This window comes from Clytia hemisphaerica, unplaced genomic scaffold (genome assembly GCF_902728285.1).
Source record: "Clytia hemisphaerica strain Z4C2 unplaced genomic scaffold, Clytia hemisphaerica genome assembly, whole genome shotgun sequence".
Taxonomy (NCBI): domain Eukaryota; kingdom Metazoa; phylum Cnidaria; class Hydrozoa; order Leptothecata; family Clytiidae; genus Clytia; species Clytia hemisphaerica.
The window spans coordinates 1,162,581-1,184,790 of NW_027103918.1; the positions used below are offsets into that span (position 1 = coordinate 1,162,581).

Here is a 22,210-nt window from a genome sequence, read left to right on the forward strand (position 1 = left end):
TTTGTTTTTTAAGATCTGTACGTAGCATAACTAATCCATGAAGGTTACACCTAAAAAGTGACTTTGTCAAGTACTCTTTTACACTATAAGCATCATCAAAAAGTGTGTGTGCAAGGGCGTTTCAGGTCCCACCGAAGAAATGTGTTCAAAGTATATGTTAAAACCCACACTTAAAATCATCAAGCATGACACATAAAAGTTTCTTTCGGTATCCACACAAACTGCTGGGTGGGTAGGGTAAGACTACCACCGTGAGTAGTCCTAAATCTGACAGCCCTACTTAAATCCGATGGGGTTTTTCAAAGATACAAACTAAAATAAAAACAAACCTTTCGCTGTGACGCAATGAACATACTCAAGTGTCAACTAAACTGAGAGATTTGATACACTGAACCAATTGAACCATATAACAATAATTGCTTCTTATACAAAACATAATTTTTTATAACAAAACTCTTAACATCTTAAACACGAACAATGGATTCAGAATAATAGAGGTAATTATCTTTACAACTCACACTTTTTCAATCACATTAATTGACATCTTGACATATTATAGAGTCATCTTGTTAGGGTAGATGTTTTGTTTTGCGAGAGTTCTTGCGATATAGTATATTGTTCAACTTGGAGAGGGAATGTTTAAGTAAACACAGAATTTTTTTTCATAGCAGTTATTTGGGGGTCGGATTTAGGCAGGGCTGTCGGATTTAGGACCACTCACGGCACCAACTGGGCCAGGCCAAATTGATAGTTTGGTTCGTGTCCTCCGACCGACTCTAAATTTTTGAGAAAAAGTGTTTCACTTTGAGTCGGAAAAATCAAAAAAATTTTACCTCCTTTTCACATGATAGCTATCTCTGCAGTTCTTTTTTAACTGACTGCTTTGATTCTTCTATAAACAACATCCACTTCGTGCACAAAAAATGTCCGAGTGTAACCCGTACTTAAAAAAAAAATATTTAGCACCTAAAAGCAGAGAGTCACAGTTGTATTCCTTTAAGCACACACGCGAACGCCTTAATCTCCAACTAGAAGTTATCTTGCCATCGTGACGCGTGCCTTTGTGGATCTGGGCTTTAGGCTATTTCTTTACATTTGCGGTTGGATTCCAGGGCCCGGTTGTTCAAAAGTCGATTAGATTAAGTCCCAATTACCGCTAATCGCGATTAGATTTCGATTAGTTAATCCCGGCGATCAACTTCCGTTGTTCGAACGTCAGATTAACTAATCGTAGACTTTTTGCCTGTGTTTTCAAAGATCTTAATCCTGACGTCACATTTCGATCATTTCTAAATCATTCGAAAAGCTTTTTTCGTTCGAATTTATCACTTCAATGCAGCGACTTCACCTTTTTTAATTTTATAGAAAAAAGCTTCTTGTAATCCTCGCTAATCCTGGGTCAGAGCAGGATCAAAAATCCTGGGTCAGAGCAGGATTAAAATTTGACCTATTTAATCGGAATTTAATCCAGATTTAAGCCTAACTTTTTTCGAACAACCGATGGTCCTGTGTTAATCAGCGCTAATCGAGATTTAATCCAGGGGATGTCAATCGAAAAATTCGATTGTCGAATCGATCGAAGTCAATCGAAGTCGATTGAAGTGATTGGTCGAATCAATCGAAGTCGGTCGAAGTGATTACATTTATGATTACATTACTTTATGATCGACTTCGATTGACTTCGATGGACTTCGATTTGCTTGTCGTTACCGTCGTAACTTGCTTGCGGCAAATAATTTCACCCACCTTGTGTCTCCTTTGTGCCTTAAGGTCGGTCTCCACTTGCGCGCTGCGATAGCTCTTCCTTGAGCAAAGCTTCCACGCCATGGGTCATAAGAAAAATGAAGCAATTCCATTGGCGTGATCTGACGTAACGATCACTCGCTTGAAAAGCAAGCACGATCAATTTCTCAAAGCAAAAAGTTGCGATCGCAGCGTGCGCTAGTGGAGACCGACCTTTAGGCTTGAAAGAAAATATAAATCGAAGTTGATCGAAGTCAATCGATGTCGATCAAAGTCAATCGTAGTCGATCGAAGATTTACATTTTTTTAAAGGTTTGATCGACTTCGATCGATTCGACAATCACTTCGATTGACTTTAATTGATTCGACCAATCACTTGTATCGACTTGTATCGACTTCGATTGCTTTGATCGCTTCGATTGACATCCCCTGGTTTAATCAAAAATTAAGCTAATCGGCCGCTAATCCACCCAGGATTGCACGATTGTTTGAGAAATTTCGAAAATTCAGGTTTTTGGTATAGGAAAATGAAAAAAAGGTTCCAGTTTTAGCTACCGACCGACCGACCGACCGACCGACTGACCCATTTTTCAAAGCTTCTAGGACACGAACCAAACAATCAACATCAATTGGGCCTGATCCTGGCTAAATATTTAAAAGGATTTCTAAACCGTTTTATAAGCAAAAAACTAAATCAAACTAAAGAAATCAAATAAGTGTTTTCAACCCTTCGGTACAGATCTGCCCTAACACAGATATAAAAATATAAGTCACTATAGAAAACCAATTTTTAACGACAGCCACTTTAAAAATCCAAACAATTACTGAGATGATGAATGAAGGAGACTCAAAACTCAAAACTAGAACAAAAAATCAGCCAAAAAACACCAAAATTTTCACTTTCACTTGCTTGCCGCGAAATCTGAACACTCCACGAAAACACCATGTTGTTTTCGCAGCCTTGGTCAAACTATAAATATGAAATTTAGCACCAGATTTTTTAGTGCGTTTGACCCTGCTATTTGTTTACAGTAATTACGCTGGTTGGAGACACAAAGGGAAATTCCCTTGGGCCAGAGGTCCCCCATCCGCTGATGCGAAGGTCGGGAAAGTTTTCAACATTGGAATTGTCTGAATATCAGACCTTTACAAAACCACAGGTAATATAAGGATCACGAATCCGATAGTGGGTGCCAACAGCTTACCGTCGTTTTACGTAACATACAATAGCAACTATATTTCTTGTAATATTTTTTTTTGCCTGCGATGGCTAAAAGCAAGGGCTCTGACCATAGTGAATTTTTAATATTTGCCACTTACAAAATATAAAGTTCTACTTAATGTAGCATGTTATACATATTCTGTTAGGTCAATTATCCGCGAGTCTGAAAATTTAAGAATGGCAATGAAAAAGTTTTATGAAGAAGAAAATGAAGACTTTTGCAAAGAAGAGTATTTCAACTTTGAAGAGCTTAGTTTCGGCGAAGAAAAAACATTGTGAAAATTTTTTTGCGGTAGACGGTGTATCTTTTATCAAACTAAAATTATTTTTTCGGAAAAATTTTTATTTAAAAGCTTATTTGCTTCAAAATCTTGAAAATAGTGCTTTTCCATCCCAATTTTTCATAGAAAACCAGCCATAACTTTTGATGCATTAATTTAGAAAATTTTTCCGAAGAAATTATAACAGTTCAATTCTTTGCAGACAGTTAAAAAAAAAATCGAAACAAAAAGGTTAATTACCCATTAAAACTTACCACTTTTTATAAAAGAAGGTGATGCAACATATTATTAACGTCTTTTTAAAGCTCATAACGTCATTTTTGCAATTAAATTCTTAATTACTCTTAAGGCATTTGATTAAAAGGCAATTTATAAAAGCAATTCTTTGTTAAAAGTGTTAAAGAACCTAAACATAACTTTTATGTTCAAATACTTAAATCAATTTTCCGACTATGGTCAGAGCCCTTAAAGCAAGACATTTAGCACTTCGGGCTTTATAAATATGTGGGTTTGTCTCTAGAGGTACGGAAAATCTAGTGTTTACCATTATTGAGTTTAAAGCTCCATTGTTCTTAATTTTAAAGCGGGCTGGAATGTCGAAGTCACTAAAACATTCACAGTGTGATCATACTGGATCGTGAGACCTAGCAATAATCAAATGTTTGTTTGCATTGCAATGCGTGCACTTCGTAACAGAAGGCGCCATTTCGTTCAAAAATGAACTTGAATTGACGGCACCACGGACAGTGACTCCGAAAGGCTCAATCCCAATACTGGAGGTCAATAAACGTTTTAGATTTGCTTGAAAAACTACATGTTTACGAGGGTGGGTTTGTCTAAACTTTAGAGACCTATGTGCTTCGACAATTTTCCATTTTTGTGAATTATGTACCTTCTCAGAAACTTTGTAGGCGTATCTTTCCTTCCATCTAAAAAACTTTTTTATAAATGGCGTTTTTCCATGTCTCATCATACAATACCGTAGTAAGCATTATGTTATACTATTTGCCCGAAGGTGCAATTTGAAAACTAAGGCCTCTGCATTGCACGAATATACACCAAAAACCTAGTCTGAATCGCAGACATCTACAAAACCCCAGGTAGTATAGGAGCACGAAACCGTTAGTGGATGCCAGCAGCCTACCAAAAACCAGGAAAACATTATTGTTTTATATGATTTCTATATATTTTTCCGCTAGAGAATTGTAATTGAAATCTTAGTCTGGGTGAAGAATCTTTCCCAATTAGCTTCTTTTTACACCCCCTTCTCACAAACTCAGGGAACTTTTTCAGCCAGTGGGGATAAAAATATCGGACCAAAATTCAATAGGGATTGATATTTCTATGTTTTTTATGGCTGGGCATTTGAATTCCATTGTTCTCGAGCCAGAAAATTCAGTGGGGATGGAAAAATACCATAACATTTTACAAAATTAAAGTATAATTTTCCACTGAGGATGATCATTTGGCCAATTTTTCCAGTAGAAAAGGGTCCCAATGGGTTTGTGAGAAGGGGTGTTTCTTTTGAATCAATCGTGGAATCAAGCGATAAGATTAAGAAAGATTAGATGCTCTAAACGTGGGTGACCTTCGATTGTGAAGCTCTTTCGCAGGATCGATCGCCAACTAAATTTGATCTGTGGTGTCAACTACAGCAACTCACATCATACCATCAGGACCAAGGAATTTGCTTTTGCATTATATCTATAAAGTAAGTAAGTTTGCGACCGCAGTTGAGGAGGACCCAAAGGCTCCATTTACTTTTAGCCATGACTTTACCCGTGTCTAAGGTGCTACTCTCTGGATTTTCTTTGTATTTCTTTACTTTCCCTCTGCCCGTCTCTGGGTTTCAAGCTTAGAGGCACCAACTTTGATTTTGAGGTCTTTGGTATGACCCGGTTTGGTGTCAAACCCACAAACCTTGCACATCATAGCCGTAGCTACGGTAGACTAGAGTCTACTCTTGACTGAACTTTGCTTTTTGATGATTTTGATGGCGCTGAGTCCAGTGAAGTAGACAAGAGGATATCGCCATCTTGAATTTTTTCACTTTCGTTTTCAAAAAGTATAAGAAAACAACAAAACAATAAAATATATGCTAAAACCATATCAAGTTTAAGAAACTATAAAAAATGAAATATACGTGAGAATACTTCCAAAATTTGAAACAAATTGGTCTATTGGACATGGTTTTCTGTTTATTTTTTTTTCAAAAAGGGACTGGATCTAGTGGTATGTGTTTGCTACTACCTCAAGCAAAGCTATCAGCGCCATCCAGTCTATCAAAAAGCTATAAATGGAACCCGGGCTCTAGCTACGGCCGATATATAGCATATTAAAGACTCTTAAAGGTAAAATTTAATAATGACTGCACTTTGGGATAACGTTTGGGGTTTTCATTCCCCCTTTTTAAAATAAAAGGGAAAATTCAAAGAAGAAGTAACTTTTTCAAAATGGGGGGAATAGAAGAATTAAAGACAAAGATGAGAGAGCAACCCTTTGCTAATTATATCAAGTGAAAGCCTTTGGAAAATCAAAAACAACAGAAAGTAGAAATATAAAATTGTTACAATGAAAAATCCCTCATTAATAAATTTATGTTCAAGCCTACCATCCAAGATAAGATTTTTGAAAACACACAGAAAAAGGGATCTCAATGCAATTTTCCAGTGGGCACACGCGACCAGTGTAGATGTTTGTGTAAAAGGCAAATTATTTTTCTTGAAATTTTTAGATAGGAAGTAAATTGCTGCATATTGATTGAAGTGTGCACTAATTTTTGTTTTATGTTTTTACAAGTAGTTAAAATACTTTGAACTATTATTTAAACGGTAAATATTCTGAAACATATAGAAAACGTTGGTATTGACCGGTATTCTGCTATTGAAAAGCCAGTTTCCGGTTCTCGGAACATATGCGATCGGTGTTAGAGAATTTTTTGGTCAGTACCATGGTATTCCTGTATTTTGTACTCTCTTAAGTCCCAACAGAAAAAATGCAAGCAAGTTGTATCGTAGACCGTATAACAAAAGTAAGTGATTTCAGCATTGCTACTTTATTTTATATTTAGAGTCGGGAGGGATTTAATATAGGCTTATAAGGTTACACGCTTTTTATAAGAACATCCAAAATTTTTGAAGCCTTCAGATGTTCTTAACTTTTTGAGTATTAACGAGCCTAAAAATGTTCTTAACATGTTCTTATTTTCGCCATTTTTTGAGTATTTTTGTCCCTTTTCTTAACAAATTGGTGTTTTAAAGTCCGAAAAGCCTTAAACATTTTTCTACTTGTTCCAAACATTTTGACCATCGAAGCTTTATGTTCTTACATAGTTTTTTCATATAAAAAAATGTGTATAATATTCTCTGACCCGCGAAGTTTTATCCCTAGCCCTTTTCATTTTTTCCGTTCGTCTTTCCAAGTCATCTGTCGATGCTTAGCCTAAACAGCAATGCAAAATAAATCTTATATTGCGTGTGAGAAAATATTTTAGGCTGAGAAATTAATTCAATTTAGTTGGTGTCGTTATTATTTTCATATTAAGTCAATATTTTTTTAATTATCAAAAGGGAAACAAAATAATAAAATCAGCTATAATTTGATTTTGATATCAGAATGGGGGTACTAGGAAAAAAAGAGATTCGAAAAATATAAACCAGTTTTTAAGAACCTTTTGAACAATGGCAATATGTACATTAGAATATGACGAACTTTTCTAAAGAGTTCTTTTCACAACAATTGCATGACGTTAACGTTATGAAAGTTTAAAGGGACATAACAGTACTTGCGAAATTTGTAAACAAACTGTATGCAGCGGATAAAAAATCAAAACAAATGTCACATGTCAAAATAAAAAATCAAACCAAATATGGCTAATTTTGATTGTTCAATTGTTTTACAAGTCTGTTTTGGACACGCGATTTTAATTGTTCTCTTTAATGACACGTGGTTCATGCAATGTTTACAATTTACTACTTTAATGTCCCTTTAAATCCATGGGTCGAATGATATCTGTGATCTTATATACAACACTAAATAGAGCTACTCTTTCTTTCACAAACCGTGGCAGGTGAAGCAAAATTATGCACCATCGCTTTGTTAAAAGTAGACCACAACAAGGCCATTGCAGAAACCTTGACTTTTACTGTTAAAAGATTTTAACACTGCCATTTACTTCAAAATTTCACTGGGCGAAATAAGAGATTTCCAATCCTGGAAATATCTTGAAAATATGATATTTCGATATACTTTTGTAAATATGGAAATATGACTTTTTTATATTTCCAAAGTATTGGAAATATCATATTTCTATACCTTTTTAGATTATAATTTTCATTGGCATATTTTTCGTGAAGATATATGCCACCTGTTGCTCCTGGTCCAGCGTTCATATACTAAGGAAAAAATTAACATTAAAATCCATACGGATAATAGAGCTCATCATAGGTTAGCTTTCTAGGTTTTCGAGAGGAAGACAATAGATTTAGCCTATCCAACCACGAGGTAGAATATATTGAATTTCCCTCCAACAATATCAAAACGGGAATAAAAAGGAGCTCTAATACTGTTTGATATATATGTTCCAAGCTAGCTAAAGCATCCCCTTCTCACAGACCAGGTAGGATTTTTTCAGCCAATAGGGGTTAGAAATAACAGACTAAAACTCGATGGGGATTGATATTCCCATATTTTTTATGACCGGGGATTTAAATTCTTTTGTTTTCAAGTCAGAAAATTCAGCGGGGATAGGAAATATAGCATAACATTTTGCAGCGAGGATCAGTTTGTTTGATTATTTTCAGTGGGGACAAAAATTGAAGTATAATTATCCACAGGGGACGATATTTTGGCCAATTTTTCCAGTGGGAAGGGTTCCCAGTAAACGATCCTATCGTCTACACAAGATCACTGATAAATTCGGGTAGAGTAAGCAGTGGCGGATATGTTTACAGTGTATCATCCATTTTGTTCCAAAACTCTACCATCACTTTTTTCCCGTAAACCGCCCTGACGCCCTAGCTCTTTCCCGCGTTTACTGACCATTAACAAACGGACGATAGCATCGTCTAGAGATCGATATGAGGAGGAAAGCTTAAGTTTCATAACGGAGATACTCGATAGTTATATAAGGAGTGAGCAAGAGAAAATCTCTGTCATAGAGCTTTCTTAAATCCGACATGACTAGATTACTTTCATATTATGGGAACGCCTTTGAAATTTTAATGATACGAATAATATTTAATAAGATTTCAGTCGGGATATTTTATACAGGATGCTTTTCAATCCTAAGTGCGGCTTGATATTTATCACATAGAAATATGGGAGAGCGGCAAATACTTAGATTATGCGTGGGCTGATTGACGTCAAAAGGAAAACCCTAACTTTTTATTTTGAAATTTTGAAAGGGTTTGTATTTATACCTTATGTTATCTATGGACATTATTACAACATTATTTTCCGAAGAGGATATTCGATATCAAATACACTTTGGAACATAACTTTGTTCAACGTTCTCCACAGTGTCCTGTGTGTACCACTCTTGGTTAACTTCAGTTAAAGGTAGAGCCCCCAAGCGGTTTTCGTGATGGCGTGATAGGGACCTTTTTCTTGCGTGATTACGTGATTTGAAAGATTTTTGAGCCGTGATGACTTTTTTTTTTTGACAAAAAATATGTGATATCGTGATCAGACTTACCGCTGGGGGCTCTTTAAGGTTAGAAATGATTCCAGATCCAGGAGGCACTCAAGATAAATAACCTACCGTACGTTCGGTCCTCAAGGATAGGGTTTTCAAGATCAGAAAAAAATGAACTGTAAGGTTCGAAATGAGCGAAGATGAGTGTAAAAAAGAACTCAATGGTGTAAAAAATGAACAGAATTAAGTTTTTTGGGCAAATTTTTGGAAAATGAGAAAATTTTTTGCCTAAAATGGACAACAAGTTTCAAGAAAATGCACCTGTAAAAAGATTCAAGCCTAGAATTGAGATTTCGATAACTTATTTTCATTTAAGATGTAAAGAACAAGTTAAGGAAGCTATTTTGTTTTACATTTTCATACGGAATACGAGACAAACTCCCACTATCTCACGGTGTGTAAATGTTAAAAAATCATTTTATAAAATTCCTGAAGTCAAAAGTTTTAGTCGAAATGAAATTGAAACTTAGTTAAAATAAAATCTATTTTAAATGTCGAGGGCTTCAGAATATAAAAGGTGGTTTTAATAAATATTACATGATATATCGGGAATTTAAATGCCCCCAAATTTGTTGATAGTCCAGTTTACTTTTGAGGTACTATATTCAACAGGCACTTTGTCAGCTGTTTTTTCTATGACTACTCATTTAGTTGAGTTTATAGTTTAGTTTATACACGTTTAGTAAATAGTTCAAAGTATGAAGGTACACAGTACCAGGGGGTACTTAGGAAAAAATAGGTTTTGGTATGTGCAGACAGCAAGGATCGGTATTTTGACCTTCCTATAAGTCTTTTTTAAGGGTTACAAAAAAAAAAGTCAAAGTCAAACTCTCTTTTAAAGGCGGATTTTTTCAAAAACCGTCTCAATTTTTGCCGATTCTGTTTCTTTGAGGGAAACATTTTCGCAAAAATTAAGTCTCTCTAAGGAATCGGTTTTCGGAGGTCTGACCCGTAAGTAGATACCCGATATTCTCAAACCCTAATGCTTCCTCCCCGTTTAATTAATAGTTAAAAGTAAGAAAATACTCGACGAAAGAAATTTTACACAAGGCTGAGGTTGTCACAACTTTTTCTCATATGTTACTGCAATCTGTGTAAAAAGGATGATTATGCGATAATGATGATAATATATGACTTTTCACTTTCGGCCATGTCCACCGTATTTTGCTTCCTTACTATTATTATTTAATGAATTTCTCTTCGCAGGCATTTCTGCCTCTCTGAAAGGATCTATACAATAAGATTGCTTAGAAAAACTTCGTTATGGTAAGTACGGAATTCCAAAATTTTCTTCTATCCCGTTTGGTGGCTGGAATCTTTGCGGTCTTTCTTTCCATGGTTCTTCCTGCATTTACAATTTTGTTCCGAAAGAGTTCAAAAGGGAATTCGATCCTGTCTCTAATATATTATTTCCTTTTCATTCTCAATGGTTTTGATATATCAAAATACATTTCGAGGATGTGTGCAGCCTAGTGTATCAGTCATTTGGTGAGTTTTTTTAGTTGGTGGGGGTTAGATGAAATAATGTTATAACAGATCATCCATTCTGCGCATACATGTTTTTATAGGAACAAACTATATAAGAACATAAGACTTCGATGACCGAAATGTTAAGAACAAGTTAAGAACATTTTAAGGCTTTGTGGGCTCTAAAACACTCGGTTTCTTAGGAAAACGGGCAAAAATATTCACAAAATGGTGAAAATAAGAACATTTTTAGGCTTAAAACTTAAAAAGTTAGGAACTTCTTATCAAGGATTTTGAATGTTCTTATACCGTGTACCGAGCTTTGACGTGTTAATAAGAATCTGTTCTGAGATTAGGAATAAAATAAAGAATGTAAAAGGTTTATTTGGCATACAGGTTACTTATTGGAGGGTCTTTCAAATTCTTTATTAATTGATGAAGATTTACAGTTTCATCAACAATAATTCAGAATTCAGTTGTTTAGCGTAGTTTTCCAATCAGGATGAGCGTTCAGAGTATTTGTTTCAAAATTTTCCAGTTGGGATGAACACAACCGGATATGTAACATATAGGGTGTGGAAAATACACCCCTTCTCGCAGATCCGGTAGGATTCTTTCAGCCTGCGTGGGGATAAAAATTATGAACTGAAACTCGATGGGGATTGATATTTCCATACTTTTTCTGGATGGGGGATTTACATTCTTTTTTTTCAAGTTTGAAAATTTAGTGGGGATGGAAAAAATAGCATAATATTTAGCAGTGAGGATTGGTTTATTTGATTATTTTCGGTGGGGACAAAAACTGGAGTGTAATTTTCTAATGGGGACGATATTCTGGGCAATTTTTCCAGTGGGAAGGGGTCCCAGTGGATCTGTGAGAAGGTGTGTCGGTGTGAAAATGAGGTTTCAATGACTTTGATGTGTTGAAGATCGGAATCGGAATAAAATTTCATCTTTTGGTAATCTGAAAAGAAACCTTGATTTTCTAAAATATTCTAATTTTTTTATAAGCAAGTGTCTGCCCCTTTATCAGGCTCGCATTATGCTTAGCATTCTATTGTTTTTAAACATAATAGAGCCATTGTTTAGGTACACAAAGCTGAGCCTGCATATATTTATAAACGTTATGGTTATAAGAAAAAAAAAACATCTAGATCTTCATTTATAAATGATTTTTATCAAATTTTTATATCAGACATTTTTCATTAAGACTTATCAAGGATTATTGGATTAATAGAAAAATCTGGAAGGGAAAATTTGAAAAATATAAAAAATTGATAAAAATGGAAAATGTCAAATATCATTAATGCGTGGAAATAGATTTGGATACAGTAAAATTATGAATGGGGAACTACTTTCTTTTGGTAGAAGGTCATGTAAACATTTAAGCAATTTTCGAATTCACGAAGAGATGAAATAGCGGGATTAAGTAAATTAAATTACGACGTAGCTCACTCGCTTGTAAGGTCGCGTTTTTACGTTTTTTGCTTAAAAACGGCTTAAGACCATTTAGACGTTACGGTTTCGTTCCGTTTCGAAACGAAACGGTTCCGAAACAAGCGTGAACGTCAAAATTCGAAACGTCAAAAAAGAAGAAAAAGAAGACGCTAAAACCAAAACAGATCGAAACGGTTTCACGCCACTTTTTTCATCGTAGTTGAACTGCTCCGTTTTCTTGCTTCGAAACGTTCCGAAACCAACACACTCGATCCGTAATGAAAATCATACCGGGACGAAACGGAACAGTAACGTGTGAAGTTAAACTAAGCCTTCGTTCACGCCAACCACTTTTCACAGGCTAACCCGAAAGCAAGGCAGACTTAAAGAAATCATCTCTGCTTCTAGAACGAATTCCCGATTGATTTTTTTGCTCTAGAAAAATAACGGTTTGTGGCATGAACGAAGGCTAGAGGAAATTCGTCTGTTGTCGTAATTTATCCATCGATACTCAACCTATCTAATAGGTTTCTATAATGGTGTGGTGAGTAGAGTCTGGGCGGGGTCAAATTAAAAACACCAAAAGATTACGTAATTCAAAGCGCTTAGCAGTAAATTAAGATCGAGCTTAAAAAATGTATTCATTTTTCTAAGAAATTGATCCCCGAGTAATTACGTAACCTTAGTATGAAAAGCTATCCAACATATCTTTCATCCTTCCGAATAATCTCGACTCTAACGTCACAGGATACCGTAGATCTTTAAATAGTCCTAGAAATACGACATGGCTTTTATCTTCTAAGTCTTCAACAACAGTCTTTTTTATAAGAACCAGTAAATTTTTACTAAAGGTCACCTCTTCTTATTTTTGTCAAAATTGATTTAGGCTTTACAAAGTATCCAATTTTTTAAAAACCCTTTCAATTTCAATTGATGATAGTTTGAATAAGACATGAAACTGTCAGTATTGATACAATAATTTCCACTGCTTCAACTATCGTACCCAATTCTTGAAATTTACAGACTTCTACAATACTTGGAATTCAGCAATTCAAGGCTCAGCTTTGTTCTCATTTCTTTTTACGTTTTTGAGCCTCATTGTTCTTAAAGAAATTGTTCTTATAAAAGGACTATCGATTAAAAACAATAGAAATACTGACATTTTTAGATTTTTGAGTGGTAAGAAAGTCTAGTGACGTGATAGTTTGAGATTTCGATAATCTTGCTGAAACTATAAGTATATAAACTGTACCATTCAAAAGTTCTCAAATCTTTTATTTTTTCTGTTATAAGAATATTGACTACCACGTTGTATACGAGGTAAGACTTGTTAGACAAACTAGGGGATTCACTAATTTTACTCTATTATACAGTAAAGTGGAGTGACTTTGGGTCACTTTCTCGCAAAAATCATGTCTCTTTAAGACCATGTTCAGACGTTACGGTTCTGTTCCGTTCCGAAACGAAACGGTTCCGAAACAAGTGTGAACGTCAAAATTCGAAACGTCAAAAAAGAAGACGTTACAAAGCAAAACAAGTCGAAACGTTTTCGCTCCACTTTTTTCATCGGAACGGAACTGCACCGTTTTCTTGCTCCGAAACGTTCCAAAACCAATAGGAACTCACTCGATCCGTAACAAAAATCGTACCGGAGCGAAACGGAACAGTGACGTGTGAACATAGTCTAAGATCACGTTCACATACTGTGGTTCCGTTTCGTTTCGGAACAAAAAGAAGCCATCAAAAAGAACCGTCACGTACGAGCATGATCTAAGGGTCGGTTTCCCAATAATTTCAGCCTCACTTGGAAGTTGATCTTGATTCCATCTCTATCTGAAATTCAATGAAAAAAATGCACTTCAAAACGTTTCCTTTTTCTCTGTTGCCCAACTAGCACATAACGTCGTTTCAACGTTTGTCTAGCGTTCACAACGTCCATGTTACGTCCTTACGTTAGGTGAAACAAAGTTGTGTGTCAGCTGGGTGGGATCAGATATAAATTTTCGTTCCACTGTGGCTTAGAGTTTCCAACCAGGGTTATGAGACAGGGGTGTTATAAAATGCCTTTCTACCTGGATAAAACAAAGATACAAAGAAAATAAACGAAAAAATTTAAGTTGAGGAGAGGAACAACTCCCTCCTTAGTACCCAATTTGACCACCGGAGGCTTTAAATAGGGCAGTTACCACTAACCTTTTCAAACAGGCCTGGCGGAACAACCATAAAAGCGCGGAGGTTGAGGGCTCAAAATGAGATAAAATTCGCTAGAAATTTGAGAAAAAAATCTCATTTGCTCAAAAGTGGGGAGGGTGAAGCCTCAAGTTATATCCGTCATTTTTGATCGGAGCTATTTTAAGGTGGTACTCTCAAAGAAGCGAATAATTAACGACAAACGGCGTTATCGCTATTAATTAGTGTTACCATTCGAGTACCACTTTCAATAAAAAACAAACGATCTAAAGTTTTTGCTTGGCCGGTATTGAAAAACTGCCTCCAGGGTATATATAAAGCTCAGTAAGAATTACTACCAATCAATCTCATTCCCGTGTATTCAAGGCTTTATTCACTTTTTTTGCCAACAGAAAATATGTTCTGGCGCACAACGTTGTTTCAACGTTTATCTAATGCTCATAACGTCCATATAACGTTGGATGAACGTTGAAACAACGTCGTGTGCCAGCTGGGTATGTTCTGGCACTATCAGTAAACATAAAAAGCCGTTCATACGCCGTTGGCTGCTGCTCAGGAAACAACAGATTAGCATAGCCAAAATATATTTTCTAGCTACAAGGAAAGTTTGAAAGAACATTCAAAAATGTATCCTTATCGAACTTAGTGTTGATTTTTGAGAGCTTAAAAGATAAAGAAAATTTCTAAAGCTTTGAAGCTTATTGGCTCATAAAATCTCTGCTCGTATACTAATGTTTTCTTTACATCACATAAACCGCAAAATATACGTAAGGACCATGGCGTTCTACAATCATGAACAGATTTGTGGAGAAAAACACAATAGGTACTATTACAAGGTTATAGCCCAACTTTTCAAAGAATTCGCCCCCCTAATCAATGTTGAAGCCAATGCTTTGATAACATTGTTGAAGTCAATCCTTGTCTTTCTCATAATATATCGTCCAATATTGTAAATCTATGATTTAGAATGCCATGGTAAGGGCACATTTGAGAAATTTGAGCTTCCATTAAATAAAAACATTTGAAAAATGAAGCACGCAAAAGTTTCACTTAACTGATGAAAAGACAAAAAATCAAAAAACGAAAAAAACCCTGGGTACGTTCGGACTTTACTGGTCGATTTTTTTTACCTTCCCAATTCTCTTTAAGGGCTATAAAAACAACAAGAAGTCAAAATAGCCTTTCTAAGGGTTAAGATTACCCCCTTAATGCGTACGAAAACTATGGAAAGTTAACCATAATACCCCCACCCCCTTAGGACAAAAATATTTGCAAAAACCTTTTATCATAGACATACGAACTCCATAGCGATGCATTGTACTTTATCTTAAGTTACAGGGGGCTTAAGGTCCCGGGGGGGGGGGGGTACTAGGGCAAGATGGGTTACGGGGATGCTCCGCTGGTCAGGGTACCTTTTTTAACCTCCACAAGTCCCAGGTAGGGTCGCAAAAACATCAAAATAGAAAAATCAGTCCCTCGTAGGGTGCCTATTTTTGGAAAATTTGGGAAAAAAGTAGAAAATTTGAGGAAATTTTGGAATTTCAGTCCCATTCAGAGTCACTTTTTTCGCAAATTTCGAGTCCCACGTAGGGTCTATTTTTCGAACCTCAGCGGAGCACCCCCGTCGGTCGACAAGGGTAGTACCCCCCCCGGGCTTAAGGTCTTATTGGAACTATAGATACCGGATAGACACCAACATGAAAAAATGAATTTTCAGAAAAATCTACACTCAGAAGGATTTGTAAGAATCTTTTTGTTTTTGACCTCAAGTGACAAGCCACACCCTTAGAAAAAAGAATTTGTGTTAGGATAAAGATAAGCCAAAAAGAAAGAGAGAAAATTATGCTTTTGTTTTTCAAAAAATTCAAAGCGGAAAGAGAACAGAAGAAAAACAAAAATATAACACAAAAAAATACAGTATCTTGCAGTCTTTCATTTGTGTATTTTGTCTTTTTCTACTGTATGGCACAGTATCTTGGATGTAATTTTTTTGAATTAAAAAAATTCTCTTTGTCGTTATATTTTTTTTGTATAAATTGGACAAAAACTTTTTCACACATTTAACTTGATTGGTGTGATATTAAATTCTATCATATTGTAGAAATTTAGCCCCACGACTTTTTCATAATACTGCTTTATATAACTTGATAAAGTTATTACAAAATTTTCTGTTTTGTACAGGAAATAGCTTTTAAAGTAAAGTAAAACTTGGAATAAGCGTCAAGATTTCTTCTCTAGGAAGTATTTCATTTCATAGGAAGTATTTTTTTCAAACTTAGATTCTCGAGCTTCTTTCTTTTTGGATTGAAAAGAATCTATTTGGTCGACTTCCTTGTCTCGATAAGCAGATGGGAATTTCTCAGTCGTTGGGAAGTTGAAGCTATAAGTATCAACTTTGGGGTGGAGCTTTCAATTTCTGGGATCTATAGAATCTGAAATATTTTTTAGTATTATTGAAGGTGAGTGTACCCTTACCGGAGGAGGGGGTACTTTGGTAAAACAGGTGATGGGTATGTGTGAGACATATAAGTTCTTATGGCACCCCCTTCTTAAAGACCCGGTGGGGGTATAAGACTAACAGACTAAGACTCGATGGGGATTGATATTCCCATGTTTTTTATGGCTGGGTATTTGAATTAAATTGTTTACTAGCCAGAAACTTCAGTGGGGATTGAAAAAATCGCACAATATTTTGCAGTGAGAATTTGATTATCTGATTATTTTCAGCGGGGACAAAATAAAGAGTATAATTTGAGTATAATTTTCCACTGGGATGATATTTTGACTAATCTTTCCAGTGGGAAGGGTTCCTAGTGGGTCTGTAAGAAGGGTTGTTTTAAGTTTGTCTCTACAGGGTCCCATAACCACTAAAATCACAAATTTCCCTCTCAAATTTTGTCACGAATTTTGACTAAAATTTGGCAAAAATCTGGGTCTCAAAAATGTCAAAGTTTTATCTCCCAAAGGGTCGATTTTCGAATTTTGACTTGGGCAAACCCGTGATGATATTTCAGGGTACTTTTAACCACTGGGCAATTATTTTATATTTCGAATGAACAAATTTTGAGTTATGAATTCGTAAATATGTTTTTCATTTTTGGTTAAGTTACGTAAATTGGCCATTATGGAATCAAATGCTCGAATCTGTAAAGGCGACCCCTACACAAATCGAATGTTTGTTTCCATAAGTTCGGAACTTATGCTACTTAAAGGTTTTCTTTTTGCATTGTAAGTGTTCCCGTTTCATATTAGCCCGGGGTCCACTTAAAGCTTTTTGATAGACTGAATGGCGCAATTAAGTGGCCCGGTAGTATATGGTAATATGCTTTTGCTTAGCCGGACTGTAAAACAGTCCGCCAGATTTTAGTTGTTTTTGGAAGGTAAAAACAGTATGAAGCAATGTTTTTTTATTTAAGGGATTGTAAATCTTTTATTGATGTTTGTTTCTCATTTTTGATTATATCTTTCAACTCCAAGTAGTTTTTTTGTTATTTGGATTTTTAACATTTTCTCTCAAAATGGCGACCTCGCCAGACCCTCCTAGTCTACTTCACTGGACTCAGCGTCATTAGAAAATTATCAAAAAGCAAAGTTCAGCCAATAGTAGATCTAGTCTACGTGATGACTAGATTACGAGATAGTTTTCAGTTTTGTCGACTCAGCTAAAATATCTTAAAATATGCTGACTCAGCAAGAGACATTTATATTTCAAAATGGCAATCTCGTCAAATGCTCCTAGTCTACTTCACTGAATTCAGCGTCATCAAAAATCATCAAAAAGCAAAGTTCAGCCAGAAGTTTCATATCAGACACATAATTCATATCAGGACAGTGTCTGCCTATTGTTATATTGTGCTGATATAAGCAAAAAAAGGTTTTTCTTTTCCTCTTTCTGACCAATCTTGCTCCACATCCGTGTCAACTCAATATCGAAAAGCTTGTAAATCAAAATCGATGAGTAAACAAACGATATCACTCTTATTTAAAAACAAAACCTGTAAGAAAAAATGAAAGACCTCTATATAGTGCGTGTAGCACGATGTCCCATGAGCCCCCCCCCCAGCGGTTGGCGTGATGGCGCGATGGAGGGTTTTTCGTGGCGTAATGACGTTAAATTTTGAAAAAAATGGCGTGATGGCGTGAAAATGAAGTGTCGGCGTGATCGTGAAATCGAGTATTTTAGACGTGATGGCGTGAAATCGAAAAAAAATTGCGTGATGGCGTGAATTTTGGGTCCGCTGGGGGAGGGGCCTCTTCCATTCCAGCAATACTATTGTCCGGGACGAAGTTGATAAGCTGCTATCAAAAAGGTATCATTTATCTTGAAATGCTTCCAAATATTTGATCCAATGAGTGAACCACAGATAAGAATTTAATTTAGTTGTGCACAGCATGAGACCAGTTAAGTGATTATGATGATGTACAAAACGGTGACATAACGTCTTTCTAACATCCAAAATAACGTCATTTAAAAAGTTTAAAACAATCGAGAAAGAAATGAGAAAGAAATGAAAGTACTTCATAACACTTTGATAGATGTAGTAGAAAGATAGCCAGTTATGGATTTATCTGATACCAGATGTGGAAATATGTAACGACACGCTTTGCTCTGAAGGTATGGCATATTTGTCCGATCCTTTAGAGCTTTAGCGTGGGCGGCCGCCAATACGCCATCGGAATATCAGATAAGTTATGGATTGAAGAGTGCACCACAAAGATCATAAATAACTGAAATTCAGCGATCTGGTGGTAAATTTATTATAGAGCTCTAAACAGATATCTGCTCTGGATCTTTTTTTCGGGGCTTGTATTTTCGTGTATTTTAGTGCTCGGGGTACCTAAGGCACTCCCAATTTCATTTTCTATATGGAAGTGCTTCCAAAAAAACAACTAAAAAACATTTACCTTAAGGGGCGGAACCTCATGCGACAATTTGGGAGTGCTTTTAGGTACCCCGAGTGGAATTATTTTTCTAAGGCAAACCAATAAGAAAGCGAGGAGAAGTGTAAAGGGACGGGGGAAGCTCAGATTTTAAAGGGTTCTAAATTTTGTTGCAAGAAAAATTCTGGCTAGAGAATTTCGAAAATAAGCAGTGCATTTAAACCCGGGAGAGGGCACTTATATAGTCCGACCCACGGCATGTGCCGCCCTTAAGGGTAGGTTTTTCGAAACCCTTGAAATGCACTGTAAGGGTGTACTTTTGATAGAGTGCACTACAAGGGTCTTCTTTTAACTGGATACACTATAAGGGTGTGTTTGGGGAATACTGAATTGCAAGACTGACAGTAAAAATCTGATGTATCTTTATAGTTTTGACTCGCACATTGTGTCGACATCTTAGGCTCATTCTCAGATGGCTTTAGCAAAATAAGATATGCAATCAAACTACACTGTAAGGGTCAGAAGCTTTCGGTAAAATGAACTGTACGGGTACCTTTTCACTGCTCAAAGGCTGCACTGTAAGGGTCCGATTTCGAAAGCCATTCTTTTGGCCGCACATCCCGTCGCTTAGAAATCGAGTGCCCCCGGGCTTTAAACTGAGTTTATCGCAAAAGAATTCAAAGAGCGTACTAGTAATTTAAAGCAGATGTTAAAAACAAAAAGGTTACTAATCAAGTTTACTAGGTGTACTAAATCACTTGAACAAATTCTCACGTAGTCTTTCTCTTAATCAAACTTAAGCGTAGCCTAAACAGGAAAGTCTATCAAAATTTGATAAATTGGTTCAGAGACGAGTACAAATTAAATAAAGAATCCTTTTTTCGTTATAATTTATCAGTCGCAGACAATGTTTTGATTAAAAAACTTTTTGAACAAAATTTTAATTTTATGTATCTTTCCAATCCTGAATATTTCTCTGTTTTATTTTCAGTTTGGATAAAAAAGAAAGAAGTTAAAACAAAAAAAAGACAAGCGGACACGAGTTTTAATACTCAATTCTACAGGAAAATACAGTAGCTATGAGCACTACAAATGCGACGCCATCATGGCCAAGCAAAACAAATATCACCACGGAAACATATGAACAAAATACGTCACTTTCAACATCCGATTTTATCGTGGTCACGATCTACATCATAATATTAGTTTTCGGATTCTCCGGAAACTTGATAGTGGTGCAATATTTCGGCTTCCGTAACAAAGTACGGCGCCTGTATCATATCTATCTTATCCATTTGGCGATCGCTGATCTTATCTCGGCTACCGTGACTTCTGTCTACTTCATGCTATCCGTTGTTTCAGGATACACGTGGTATTTAGGGGAATTCTCCTGTAAGCTGATCTCTATCATCGCTCCAGTCACGGTCAACGTATCTGCCTGGTTGTTGGTCAGTATCGCACATGAAAGGTACCGAGGCATCATAAGTCCTTTTAAGCCTCGATTAACCAAACTAAGAATCCATTTAACGGTAGCTGCAATATGGCTTGTGTCCTTTCTGATCTTAACACCCTACGCCCTCTCAGTCCGCCTTAGTGAAGGTTGGTGCCGAATGAGTTGGTCAAGCCCCGTTTACGAGCTGACGTACGCCGTCGTGACGTTAGTGTTCCAAAGTCTGTTACCAATCATATATATGACTTTTACGGTGACACGTATTTTACACGTATTACGTAACAGGATGACGGAAGGTAACGTTCACGTAAGTACGCGGTCAAAATTGAGTAATTTTTCACGGGAGACTTCGTTTATGTCAAATTCATTTCACACCTCAACAACAACAAAATATTCATCATCACAAGAAATACAACGTAGCGAAAAACAACACTGTACTCTCATGGAAGAAAATTCGCCGTGTCAGCAAAATTCCCCACATTTGACGTATGAACAGCCATCACCAAATACGCATCGTCAGCAAAATTTATCACCCATTTCACTAAACAGTACCATTTCACAATTACGAACAGAGTCTAAAGCAAAAACATTGAGTGTACCTAGTCTAGTGGTTGCTATGGAATATTCTGTAAAAAATAAACAAAAATTATATGAAGTTGCTGACTGCTCTCCAACAAACCTTGAACCTCTGTTGAAAAAAACTCAATCAGTTTTGTTATCAAGAAAACAATTTAGCCAGAATGATTCTCCTACATATTTTGATATACAGAGCACTTCAGAAAACAAGGAAACCAGAAGCCGTAGCCCCTCAGTGGAGGAGACCATACCTGAGAAATCATTCAGTAGACCTCCCTCATTTCGTCGTGGTGGTTCAGTTCGTATAACAGAACCTAGATCTAACAGGGGTAGTATTTATCGTAAGTTTTGTAAACTGTTTACATCAGACTCAAAAACTAAAGGAAATCCGGTGCGGCAACAACAACGTATCGCAATGTTAGTTGTGACATTTTCTGTCTTCGTAGTGTGTAGTTTACCGTATAACATGTTCTACGTTGCTGCAATCGTCATTTATGATTTTGTCAAGGATCATACACAATTAGATCTTTTACGACATTTTCACGTGTGGTTGTCAACTTTGGTTGTATCAAACTCTATAATGAATTGTTTTATCTATGCTGGTATGGATAAAGGATTTCAAACTTATTGTAAACGTATCATTACCTGCAAGTGTGGTCGTAAGGAAGATATAAGACGCATTGGTCGTGGTAGTCCAACGAGAGGCAGTATACGAAGACATTGAAAACTTTGATTTATGTTTTTAATTCGAGTACCTTATTGGCCAAAACTTAGTTGGCCTTAATTTTAGTCGGCCTTGATTATTAGTCGGCCCTAATTTCAGTCACCTCGTCAAAATTTAGTCGCTAAGGGCCGACTAATAATTAAGTTTTGGTCATTTTTAAATTTTTAGTCGGTCCAAATTTTAGTTGGGCTAAATTTTTAGTTGGCCCTAATTTTAGTTGGCCCAAATTTTTAGTCGGTCCTAATTTTAGTCACCAAGCCAAAATTTAGTCACTTAGGGCCGACTAAGTTTTGGCCGATAAAGTAAATGTTCTTTTTGTTTCTATAACGAATTCATTTAAAAAATTATGACGACTATTTATAAGACCCATGACTATCTAAAGAGCCATGTCTTTGTCAAAGTTCCCTAGTAAAGAACTTTTAACCCGATGTGGGCCCTACTTAGACGAACTGTCGGGTATGTCGGGTATGTGCAAGCTGTAAAGTACCTTTTTTAAACCCTTCAAAGTCTCTTTTCAAAAGGTACAAAAACCACTGTCTCTGAC

General features: G+C 36.1%; 1 protein-coding gene across 1 annotated transcript; it reads left to right on the forward strand.

The window, feature by feature from the left end:
• The first annotated feature begins 19,911 nt into the window (after nt 1–19,911).
• On the forward strand, nt 19,912–21,759 carry LOC136809645 (neuropeptide Y receptor type 5-like). Its single transcript, XM_067066192.1, has one exon. The coding sequence runs from the start codon at nt 19,996–19,998 to the stop codon at nt 21,664–21,666; it is 1,671 nt and encodes a 556-aa protein (XP_066922293.1). The 5' UTR covers nt 19,912–19,995; the 3' UTR covers nt 21,667–21,759.
• The last annotated feature ends 451 nt before the right edge of the window (nt 21,760–22,210 follow it).

Excerpts from the sequence above, each read along its gene's own strand:
- LOC136809645 (XM_067066192.1), top strand. The coding sequence starts at position 19,996 with ATGAGCACTACAAATGCGACGCCATCATGGCCAAGCAAAACAAATATC.